This window comes from Myotis nattereri (genome assembly GCF_964212035.1).
Source record: "Myotis nattereri genome assembly, chromosome: 6".
NCBI lineage: Eukaryota > Metazoa > Chordata > Mammalia > Chiroptera > Vespertilionidae > Myotis > Myotis nattereri.
Window position 1 is genome coordinate 89,932,110 of NC_138081.1, and position 12,822 is coordinate 89,944,931.

General features: G+C 41.8%; 1 protein-coding gene across 1 annotated transcript in view; it reads left to right on the forward strand.

The window, feature by feature from the left end:
• Positions 1-3,455, forward strand: part of UST (uronyl 2-sulfotransferase) — a gene marked incomplete at its 5' end in the record, with an annotated part of 258,937 nt that extends 255,482 nt beyond the window's left edge. Inside the window, one exon of the mRNA XM_081093661.1 lies at positions 2,702-3,455. Within this exon, the coding sequence (XP_080949787.1) occupies positions 2,702-2,810 (109 nt within the window). The 3' untranslated portion in view covers positions 2,811-3,455. The remainder of the gene's footprint in view (positions 1-2,701) is intronic.
• Positions 3,456-12,822: the final 9,367 nt, after the last annotated feature.

The window sequence follows — 12,822 nt, forward strand, 5'->3', positions numbered from 1 at the left end:
CACAAAAAAAAAAACTGGCTGAAAAAATTAAGCTAGCCTTTCATTCATCTCATTGTGTATATAAATCACTAAACAGCTGCTGACTGGATTGCTGTGCCCGCTGTTTGGTTAGGTGTCAACCTCTGAGCAAGTTGGCAATGACTGGGAAAGCTGGGATGTGCCACCTGCTGATCTCTTTCTCAGATGTGTGGAGCCTCAAAAGCTGGTGATCCTCACCTCCCAAGTGAGCTGTTTTGATCCAGAAATGCTGTCCCTCAGAAATTTCACTGCTGCATCAAAGGAAGCTTACAGAAAGAGCAATCCCCGTGCTTTCTGGATACTGAATTCCAACGACATACCAAATACACGTGACTCTTTGTAGATGAAAAGAATAGAAATCTTGGTACTAAATGAAAGAGAAATCCATTTAGGTCATCACATGCTTTACTTCAAGTAAGAATCTCTGAGAGTCTTAAACTGCAAAATGATGCATGGTTACCTTTCTTTATCACTCAATTTGTTGTTCTGTAGCCTGGTCATGTGATGTTTGACTCTGCATGAACTTTAAAGGCAAAAGTACTAAACAAAACCTGGACTACACCCCCTCTGGAGTTGCTTGTTTGGTCTGAAGTTCTTTATAAATTGTCCTGTTACCTGTGGGTTGGTCCAGTGAACTATTTGGCTTTAGATTAATTTTATAGATGTTGGCAGTATTTCGTAAAAGGCAAAATGATGAGCCACAGCCATTCAGAAAAATTGTTCCGTGGATCAAAATTGTGAAATTCCCTTCAAATAAAAAGAAAGAGGATTCATTTTACTGAAATGATTTACTTCACATCTGATGACAAAGAAGCTGATTTAAAAAAAAAAGTATTTTGAACATTCTGCAAAAGAAAAGACTATTTTAGCTAAAATCAAGATTAAGAGTCTGTTAAGGAAAACACATATAACTTCTTTCACACACAAGTCATTGTGGTGTGACCCTGTGTATTAGTTTATGGGAGCTGTCATTACAAAGTTCCATAAACTGGCTTAAACAATAAACATTTATTTTCTCACGGTGCAGGAGGCACGAAGTCTGAGATCAAGGTGTCAGCAGGCTGATTTCCACTGAGGCCTCTCGCCTTGGCCTGTCCATGGCTGGCTCCTCCCTCTCTCTTCACAAGGACCATTCTCTGCCATGCTCATATCTGTGTCCAAATTTCCTCTTTAAAAAAAAAATTATTGATTTCGGAGAGGGAGAGAGAGGGAGAGAGAGATAGAAACATCAATGATGAGAGAGAATCATTGATCGGCTGCCTCCTGCATGCCCCGTGTTGGAGACCGAGCCCACAACCCCGGCATATGCCCTGACCAGGAATGGAACCGTGACCTCCTGGTTCATAGATCAACGTTCAATCACTGAGCCATGCTGGCTGGGCCAAATTTCCTTTTTATAAGGACACCAGTCATATTGGACTAAGGCCCACGCTACAGAGCTCATTTTAACTTGATTACCTCTGAAAGATCCTATCTTAAATTACAGCCATATGCTGAGGTTCTGGGGGTTGGACCTCAACATATGAATTTTGTGGGGACAAAATGCAGCCCATTACACCAAGATCACAGCAGAAAAGTTAGAACAGAGGAACAGACCTCCAAGTAGGAGAAAAGCCAGCCTGAGATCACAGACCCTTAGAGCTGCTGTGGGGCTCAGCAGTTACCTAGTCCATTCCCTCAGTTACAGAAGAGGGGATCAAGGTCCAGATGGGAGATGCAAATTCATTGCACACTTTTTTTCCATTGAGGGTTTGATTAACTTGTGAGTACCTACCAATTTAAACTTTAAGATGTTGATATAGTCAGGGTCCATCTACTGTCCTAAAACCTACAGTGGCAAGGAGGCACAGTCAGCCACACCCAGTGCCACCTGCCACACTGAAGCCCCGGCCCCATGTGGCTCTCCTCAGGCTGGTGGCTGTGGGGTCCCCTTCCCCACAGGAGGCCCTATTGGTTTTCAATTGCATAAGTCCTCAGAGAGAGATGTCAAAGTAAATATGTTTATCTCTAGATTTCTCTCTCTCCTGAAAGGACACAGAGAGGTTCTTGTTTCTAGATAAACAGATCAGACCGAGTTTACCCATCTCAGATTGTAGAGTTTTATTTTTCTTAAAGCCAAAATGAAGATTCCTGTCCTACTTCCTGTAAGGCATTTCAGATGGCCCCATCCCAAAAAAAGAAAGTCATATGCAGCTCGTAAAACCAGGTGAAGTCGAGTGCAGACATGCCCCTGGAAAAGCAGAACTAGGATCACTGGGCCTGAGGGCTTCTTGCTCACGGACAGTTTCACTCACTTGAGAATTCCTTTCTGCAGAGGGTGGGCGGGCTTGACTCCCAGCTCCCAGCACTGCTGGTTCCCAGGAACACCCAGGCCACAGATGTTCATGGGTCACAGAGCTGTGAACTGACCACTTGTGCATTTTGGATTTCAATGTGTAAACATGGGGATTCCCTTTTCAGAAAGAAAAAAAAAGAAAAGGGGAGAACGGAGGGGAAGAAAAATCCCCATGCAAGGGAAAAATGTGAGCTAAGTTTTTCCTTTTGGAATCTTGGCATGTGAATTTAGCTATCTTCAATCTGGCTCTCGCCAGACACTGTATGCTTTGAGCAGGCATGGAGCAATCTGCCTCGCATGCGCTGCCAGAACGTTCAGACTTGACCTGTAACACACTTCTGATTCCAGTCCTGAGCGGAGACAGCCGGAGGACAGGCTGCGGCAGACACAGCTTGCGGGCTGCGTGGTGCAAACACGGAGGCAGCTGAACCAGGAAGCAGAGCGCTTGACTGACTAGGGCAAGGAATATGTGCCGGCAAAGTCCCCAAGTTCAAGTCCCAGCTGGTCTGTTTCACTGGGTGCTTGAGTGAATCACTTGACCTCCTCGTGCCTGAAGTCAATGCAGCTGGAAACTTAGGAAGAAAATAGGACATCCATTGAAAACCAAGAGCTGCTTCTGGGATAAAGCTTGTCCCTCCCTCCACCCCCATATGCTAAGAGACTAAAAAACCACAATCCTGGGGCTGAAAAATATTCGGTTTTTTTCTTCACAAAATGCTGTGTCCCAAGCAAGAAAGACTAGAATTACATATAAATCCAGGCCCACTGATGCCACTAATCCCCCATCTCTGCAAGTATTATGCCAGTGTAGCCAGGGTCCACGGAAAACAGCCCTCCTATATTACCCCATGCCATTATCCTAGACAAACCACTCTGTGGATCCCCACTTTTTTCTAACACTCCATTTGGGAGGAGTTTATCTCACTGTGAGTTACAGAATTCATCTTTACCCCACAGTTTCTACTAAATGCAGGCTTCCTCCAACCTCGTTCAGGTTTTCCTGTGTATCTGTGATTCTGTTCATTATAAGAAGCCTCAACACCCATGCAATTTAGTACAGGTTGTGTACAAGGAAAAGTCTTAATAAACGTCCAAAACCTGTACATTTTGGAGTCCTGTGTCTCATTCTCAGAAGCACCATCACTGCGTTGTGGGAGAAGTCTTACAGTGATGTTGTGGACTAGTGATGTGGTCGGCAGGGCCCATCCCTCCGACCCCACTATAGGACAGCCACGGGTTGAGGCTTTAATATGTGGCATTACTAGTGTTTTGCATAAGAAGGGAGTTATGACACTCACCGCAAACTTCCGTACAGCCACCCTATTTGCTGCTTGCATCAAATTTACTATTTTCTTTCTTCCTTTGGCACACTTTCCTATCTGTTCCCCACCTTTGATAAAAGGTGGATGAAATTCTAATCCAGTGCATATGCTCAAAGGATGATTCACAAACCAGGTGTATGAGATACAAATGGAGAAAAATAGTCATTGTGTTAAACAAGTTGAGAAATGCTACAGCTCAAAGTCTATTGTCGCGCCGTACTGTGGTATTTTAAGAGCAGACTAAGGATTTGGAGGAGTACAATAGTTTAAAAAATCAGTTTATCTTTATTGAAGCCTGGATTTCTCAAAACTATTTGCCATGAAACCCTTGTTAAGACCCGTTAACATCCCAGGGAAAGAGTGTTCTGGAGGTTATGCTCTGGGAAACATTGCTTTAATATAAGTCATTTTCCCCATTATAGCCACTTTCCTTCTGCTCTGTATGGTTCCATTTTTAGTCTTCCAAATGGTCCGTGTATCCTGCTTGAGGAAAATGTATTTGCAGATGCTTAACATTTTGTTAAGTACAAGATGGGGCAAATAACATTTATAGTAAAATAAGTCACAAAGAATCACCCTTCCATTTTGGCCTATTCTCCCTAAGCACATTCCTCTACCTCATGAGAGAGTAACATTCGTTTTAAAATATTTTTGTGCTTCTTAATATTACTTGGGCTCTCTAATTAGTTCACTACTTCCATGACAATTGATGCTCAAATCAAATTGCATAAAGGACATCTGCCCCTTTTCTTCCCCGACCTGTGGCAGGTTTTACAGTAGGAGATCAATGGCAGCATAGACATCCCAAGTTGTTCAGGTAAGATTGGTGATTGGAGATAATGCTCAGCTTTTGCACACCAGGGTACCTGTGTTGTTCAGTACACTAGGGGGAGCCGTACCCATAACAATTTACTCAACAAATCCCAAGATCTTTCCAAACCTAACTTCTCTCCCAAACCTGCTTATTTTCCTTCCATGCTTGAGAGTAGTGTGGCCCTGAAGGAAATCGTGGCTCATGTACTTAAAACACAACATACACACTGTCAATAGATCCATGAGTTATTATCTTTCCCAGGTTGTGTAACCTGCTTTAGTTTTGTTGTTATTATTTTTAAATTACTATAGTATTATTAAAATCAGTCTTTATCAGATCACCTTTCCTGAGTGTGTTGTATACAACATGATTGAAATTCCGATTCGATAATCAAGAGCAGGCTCCTGTGGCGATTTGATGGTCATGAAAACCCTTAAGCCAGTGGTTCTCAACCTGTGGGTCACGACCCCTTTGGGGGTCGAACGACCCTTTCACAGGGGTCGCCTAAGACCATCGGAAAACACATACATAATTACATATTGTTTTGTGATTAATCACTATGCTTTAATTATGTTCAATTTGTAACAATGAAATTGGGGGTCACCACAACATGAGGAACTGTATTAAAGGGTCGCAGCATTAGGAAGGTTGAGAACCACTGCCTTAAGCAATACCACCATGGTAGCTGTAAGGTGAGTGGAAAGTGAGTACATGAAACAAACAAGGATGTAGGAAGAAGCCAAGAATCACCTGTTATCAGGGCTGTCCAACCTAGAAAAAGACTCAGATAACTCTTAGTTCGTGTTTTCTAACATACAACAATTCATTAGCTCACACGGGGGCTAAGTATGGAGAAGGTAAGAGCTCAATGATGACTTGAATAAGGAGATTTCATGTAGGGTTTGTTCCACTCCAGAACATGGAATTTGCAGAAACTAGCAGGGCAGATTTAAAGCACAAAGAAGATCACTCTGCCCTCTCAGCAGATTTGCAATAAAGGTATTACACCCTGTTTGTATAATGGAAGAAAGGCCCCGTGAAGTTAAATAATGAGCCCATGGTAGTACATTCAGTGGCAGAGTGAGGAGGCATGTTCAAAAATGCAGGAGAAGACTGAACCTGACTGCCAAGGATTTTGAAAGAATTTTTGTTTCACTCTAAGGGCAATGAGGCACCCTTAGTCATTTCGGAATGAGAGAGGAACATGAGGAAATTATTTTTCTTTTTCTAAATTAATTAGCAGGGGAGCTGATTATTCTCCCTCTGCCCTCCCCTCTCCTGTTCAGTACTCTCTGTCTCCTGAGATGCTGATCCTGTGAATGGTATCACTGGATTCCCTGCCTATTGCCTCTTCAGTGTGCGTGGCCAGTGGGTGGTGTGCAGAAGACGAGGAACATCTGAATGAATTCTGTCTCAGATTATATAATGAGTGATGAAATATAGGCAACTCTGGAGTATGAGCTGCCATGAGCCTGCAGAAGAAGCAGGTAGAAGCCAGACCTTGAAGATGGCACCGTGACGGCCATGACTGATTTTAATCAGTGGAAAATAGTGTCCTGCCCAAAGTTGCTCAGTATATATTTGTTGAGTTGAATGGACCAAAAGGAGCTAAAGAAAACACAGCATTAACTCAAGTATTTCCAGTGACATAAATGGGACGATGGGGTAAGGGAGCTGACTTAGTGGGCAGAGAAGTTCAGTTTGGATGTGTTGAGTCCACCATGCTTGCTCACCCCTTCCTCTATTTCATCATCCTCAGAGGCAGGGTTCCCCATGGGCATTACATCAATCCTTGCAGCCTTCTACCTGGCCACCAGTGGCTGAGACTGGGTCCCAAATTCCTTCATGACAACACCAGAGCACTATACAAATGTAACCATTTTCCAGATGTGCTGTGATAAGAACAAAGGTTAGGAAACACAGTTCTAATTTATTATACCTAAAATATGCTGAGTTTTTGTTTTGGTTTATTTTCTCAAAACAAATCTTATTTCCAAGTCCCACAATTTCGTTTCTTTTACACTAATCATTATCTGCCTCTCATGTGAATAATGACAGCAGGGCATTGATTCACTGTCAGTAAGGCGACCTGTTTAATTTTTCTAGGGAACATGGTAGATTAGAAACCTTCCCATCTTAGTCTCCACCAATTAGGGTGGAGAACATGGCAAAATTGACCTAAAAGCAAATCTGTGACCTCAGGATCATGAGCACCAACCTTGAACAAGCTGGTCCATCATATATCCCAAGAAAAATAGGAATCAGACATTATTTACCATCCTCATGCTGAAAATCATTAACCTATCCCTCTCACTGAAGTGGCTTAAAGGTAAAAATTTTCCATAATTATTTAAATGTTATTTAGTATTGACCAGCTCAACCCTGATCAATATCCAGTCTTGATAGTCATCCTCAAAGAGGGTTTTATGTGGAATACTTGTCATTGAAATATAAGTATGCTAAAATTAAAATATTTTTAAATAATATTTTAGAATTCATAAATTAAAAATTACAAAGGGTAATTTATTTGATTGGGTAGTTTAGAAGTCAAAGGTACTATTTTATTTCAGCATTATACTAATGCTGTACATTTGTACAGTTTCATATGATGTTTTAAAATGCTGTCATCTATGTCATCTCAAGCCTGTGTATAGACAGTTACATGGATTAGGAAGCTGAAGCTCAAAGAGGAAACTGATTTACATGAAGTTGCATAGAAGCTGAACTGATTCTAGAGCCATCTGATACCTTGCTCAGCACCTCTTTGTCTAAATTATACCTCCAAAGTTAATTTATAGGAAATAATTTTATTTTTCTTTCATTCACTAGACATGCTTATCACATACTAACTTCAGGGTACCCCTAGGAGTATTTACAGCATGTGAGCTTTTGGCTTAAGAGTTTGATTAATTATAATAGAAACTAGAGACCCGATGCACAAAATTTGTGCAAGGGGCTCTGCCCTCGCAGCCCACGCTTCATCCAGAAGGTAGTCCAGAAGGTTGTTCAGCTGTCTGGTCTAATTAGCATATTTATTATTATAGATGGTGGCTCTTCATTGGGGGCATTTTTGAAGTTCTAATTCCAGACACAAGCCTTTTACGTGTGGAGGCTTGGAGATTCTACAGAGTAAGAGCTATATTTTACCTGGTTTGATCTTTACTACATTCTACATGTCACTTTTAGTGCAAATTTTACTTTCAAGGAAATAAAGAGAAAAATCTCAGTGGGGTGGATTAAGACATACACTTCGTTGAATGGAAATCTAAAAATGTTCCCTTTTCCCGGTCCTTAAAAATTAATGTCCAAGTCTTGGGGGCAGAGTGTAAAGTGAGGAAGGGGCAGGCAGCAGCAAAAGGAAAAGATGTCAGGGTTCCAGCTTCTTCCTCTCCCTAGTAACCCCCTCCTCCCAAAGACTCCCCTTCATTTCATCCCTGGATTTCCACGCACTTAATCCCATGATGGTGAGATAGGAGAGATTCCTGTTTCAGTTGTAACTTGCACTGGAGCTGTTGTAAGCAAATCCAGGCCTCTGGCTATTTTCCTTACTGTGGCGAGGCACTAACCTGAAACCCAGAAGCACCGGGAGGGCAGAGGCAGGTCTCTGCTGGCTTTCTCTCTACACAGAGACTCAGACCCCATCAACATTCTGGGATCTAGGGGTCTATGGATATTTGACCTTCTTTACACCCACTTTTCTTGTCTTCTCTTTTCTTTCTTTTTAAAAATAACATAAAAGATATTATTCAAAATTAAGATGATTTTACTTTATTACCCTAAAATATGCCTCCACACTCCAGTGAGCTGACAGGATTTATGTTATATTGTGCAAGTGGACATGAATCAAAGAGGAATCTGATTTGGGGAGAGAGAAGGACTTTAAACATAAGCACATGGGAGAAATCACAAAGAAAAAGTATTAAAAACAAAACTAAAAGAATCACAATTAAAAAGTTAACAAACGGGGAAGTATTTCTGGCAGAAATGGCAGATAAAAGATGGAAATTGCTATGTAAAGAGCTTACATAAGTCAAAGAAGGAGTAAAGTATATGCAAAAGGACATGTTAGTTCTCAGAGCCCAGATCTGTAAAAGGCTAAGACCCATGAAAAAAATGTCTATTCTCATTGGTAATCAAAGAAATCTGAATGGAAGCACGGAGACACCACTGATGATACTTTAGGGACAAGCATGTTTAAGTGTGTTAATGTCTAGGAGGAGCAGCGAGTGTAGAGAAACACTCACTCCCACTCTACACTGGGAATGAAATTGGTACATTTCTGAAAAGTAATTTAGTAATTCATATCAAAACCCCCAATAAAATAAACACTGAGATTCTCACTAGTTTGAAAGCCCTGCTGAAAGTACAGATTTCATAACTAGAGCATCAAATCCAAAATCTAGAACCATCTACAGACCTCAGGAACATATATAAGTACAGATGACAAGTCTCAGTCTAAAATACTATGATAACAATATGCATCACCAAGAAGTGTAAACATAGCTTTCAGTTGAATTAAAATTTATAGGTTACCCTTTGTTGATTTTTTAAAAAAGTTATTAGTCTCATTATCTTACAGTCAGCCTGGATATAAACTCAAAACTCTTCCCTCTGCCCTGCCAGCGTGGCTCAGTGTTTGATCATCGACCTATGAGCCAGGAGGTCATGGTTCAATTCCCAGTCAGGGCACAGGCCTGAGTGGCCGGCTCGATCCCCATTGTGGGGCGTGCAGGAAGCAGCTGATCAATGATTCTCTCTCATCATTGATGTTTCTATCTCTCTTTCCCTCTCCCTCTCTGAAATCAATAAAAATACTTTTTTTAAAAAAAACTCTTCCTTCTGGCTGTGTCACTCTAACCAGTCTCAGAGGTGGAATTGTCTCCATCATGGCCTGCTTACCACATTATCCTGGGCAGACCATTTCTATATTCAGTAAAAACACACGCTTGCCAATAAAAAATATAATTTTCCACATTTTCAGTAGGGATATGGATAGGATTGAGTATGGAGTTAGAGCTTTTTGCTTGCATGAGTTATATTTTAATTAAGAAAGTTGTTCTAAAATTTCACTATGTCAAATATTCCTAGAATAATTAAGCCACGTCCAAGTATTTCTAACAACTTTCATTATAGTTAAACACTTGTTGAAATGAAATTGGCTATGGAATTGGCTATCACATGTAAAGTGATTATTCTTATAGACTATCTCTACTGGTTTGCTGAGATTTTCTCTTTAGCGGAGCTCAGATATCTTCAGATTGCCAAATAATTGCAGGGTTACTTTCTAGCTCATTGAGATGAAAAATATATTTGTCTTTCATTCACTTGTAAATTTATTTTCCTGGACACCACAGGCGTAAATCAAGAGAAGAGACGTGTAATTTTTATGGTCATAATCAAGGTTTGAGCAATCCCATTATCACCTGTTTCTACATAGAGCCAAGAAGACAAGTTCTGCCTTCTAAATGAACAGAATGATCTAAGGATCTGAACCCATGATCCTGATTTGTCTGATTTTTTAATTCCCTCTGTCCTGCACAGAGCCAGACACTGACAGCAGGCCACTTACTGTGTCCAGGTATATTATTGATTTCATTTATTTCACAACTGGAGTCAAATTTTTTTTCTTAAGTACTTAGAAATATACTTTTGTAATTGTGTGGACTTGTTGATTTCAAGTGTCAGAAACCCAACTCTAACTAGTTCAGACAAAAAGGAAATTTGTTGGAAGGGTAAAAAGTACAAAATCAAAAGAAGAATTGAAATATGAAGATGCAAGATAGACTAGGGTACAGCTGGGCTCAAGGGCAATTGGAACCAGGAACTATTTGGTGTTTCTCCATCTCTCTTATTACAGACCAGCAGAAAATGTGATACTCACCCCATGGCCACCCACTGAAGCTTCCAGACCTCACTTGTAGCTTCTACTGGTATCACCAGGCAGGAACTGGCTCCTTGCTAGTCAGTTCTGGAAAATCTTGGGTTTAGCTGAGTCAGGCTCCCACTCCTGAACCAATCAGAATGCCAGGAGGAAGTTTCTCAGGGTATAGATCACATGATCCCAGAGACTGGTAAATATTATGAAAGAATAGCTACCCTAAGGAGAGTTCATGACAGTCTATATTTAGATTTTCTTTTTAAAGTTCTGCCTATTACTAGTATTTCCATAATCAATTTTTTAAAAGGCTACTTTTGTAAAAATATCATTTTAAAACTGAAATAATATAACCAAGTTCAGCAAAGAAAATTAAAATTAATTGCAATCTCATCACCCAAATATTTAGATTTTAGCTCATATCCCCCCAGTCTTTTCTATAGACGTATATTCTTTTCTATATACTAGTCCAATCTAATAAAGAGGGAATATGCTAATTGACCCTCACACAGTCACAAAGATGGTGGCACCCACAGCCAATAAGAAGGGAATAGGCTAATTTACTGCCCTGCCCTCAAAGATGGTGGCGCCCACAGCCAATAAGGAGGAAATATGCTAATTGACTGACTGTCACACCCTCAAAGATGGCGGCGCCCATTCCCCTTAGCCCAGCCAGGGCGGCAGGCGCACGGCAAGGCTGGGCCCAACCCCAGGTGGGCCTGGCCTTGCTGCGAACCTGCTTTTGGAGTCCCCCAGTCCCCTCAGAGCCCCCAGCTGCCCAGGGGCAGCCCGAGGTGTATGCAAGCCTCGGATGGCAACTGCCCAGCTGCCCAGGGCTGCCCAAGGCTTGCACTGCTGGCAGTGGCAGCAGCAGAGGTGTGATGGGAGTGTCACCTTCCCCTAATCGCTGGGTCACCTCCCACCCCTGAGAGCTCCCAGACTGTGAGAGGGAGCAGGCCGGGCTGAGAGCACCCCACCTCCAGTGCATGAATTTCCATGAACTGGGCTTCTAGTATAGTATAATACTGAGATCATGTCGAATGTAAATTCTACATTCTGCTGCCCACTTAAATGTAAAAAGAATACTTTTAGTTAATCACATTTTATATGTATGGATCCCTTTAGATCAGGGAATCAATGACACATCAGAAGATCTGTGAACTTCTTATATTAAAATGAAAAAATCTTGCAGCTATACACATTTTAGTGTGTATTTCTCTTGGGAAGGGCTCCATCCATATTTTTACCAGATTTTCAAAGTACTCCGTGACCAAGAATTATGGCATTCAAGTTTTCAAAGCACTGCCACATAAGTAATAATAGGCTCAGAGCTGCATAATTAATTTTCTACTTTCAGCTAGTCTCAAGTGACATAAAGGTTCATGATATGTATCAAACTCTAACTTGCAAATGCATGAATTTGAGTCACCAATGTTCAAGCCAGACCCTTATTGTGTGGCTGAGCCTCTCCAGTGCCCAGCCTCTCATCAATCAAGTTCCCTTCTCCCCACAGGACTAACTGTGTGAATGGTCACAATAGCTTGTTTCTGCGAACTGTGGCGGCTTAGCAGCCAGAGGCCAGCAGCTGCCAGGAAGTGAGCAGGGGACGATGGAGAAGAGATTATGAGAGACAATGTATAGGCTCCGAGGATCTTGTATTTTGGATATCGATGGTGAATTACAGAGGCATGGATAGAACTGACCAAAATGACTTAGCAAAACTGAAGCTATTTCACTGCCTGACTTACAAGGGCTCCTGGGCACAGTCAGAGCTTGGCACAGTGACTTCAGAGCAAGATCATTCGCATAATTCAAAACCAAAAGTGAATTTTTCAGGCAAATTATCAAGTTCACCTACATAAATTGCACGAAATAGCCAACTGTCATTCAGTCTCCCCTCTGTTGTGGATGGTATACAACTTGAGTGGATTTCCCCTTCAGAGCCCCTTGGATTGTGCCCTGGTTAAACTTACTTGATAGCAGCAAACTTCCCTTTTCACTTTGTGCAGCCTGGTTCTACCTCATAGAAGTCACATTCTCTGCTCCTAGGCACAGGTTTTTTTGTTGTTGTCCTTGTTTTTTAAATGTATTTCTTTATTGATTTCAAAAGATGAAGGGAGAGGGAGAGAGAGAGAGAAACATCAAACATGAGTAAGAATCATTGATTAGCTGCCTCCTGTGTGGCCCCTACTGGGGATCAAGCCCACAACGCGGGCATGTGCCCTTGGCCAGAATAGAAGCTGGGACCCTTCAGTCCGCAGGCCGAGGCTCTATCCACTGAGCCAAACTGGCTAGGTCTAGGTCTAGGCACACGTTTTTATCTTAGTCTTTGGTTTCCCACTCAGAGATGGTGTTCCCCTGGGAGACCCCTTAGCGCTGCACAAGCGCTATAAGCACAGTGGGAACTCCTGGCTCCGCCCTCTGGGTCAGCCCAGGGAACCCCAGGGAACCCAAGCTG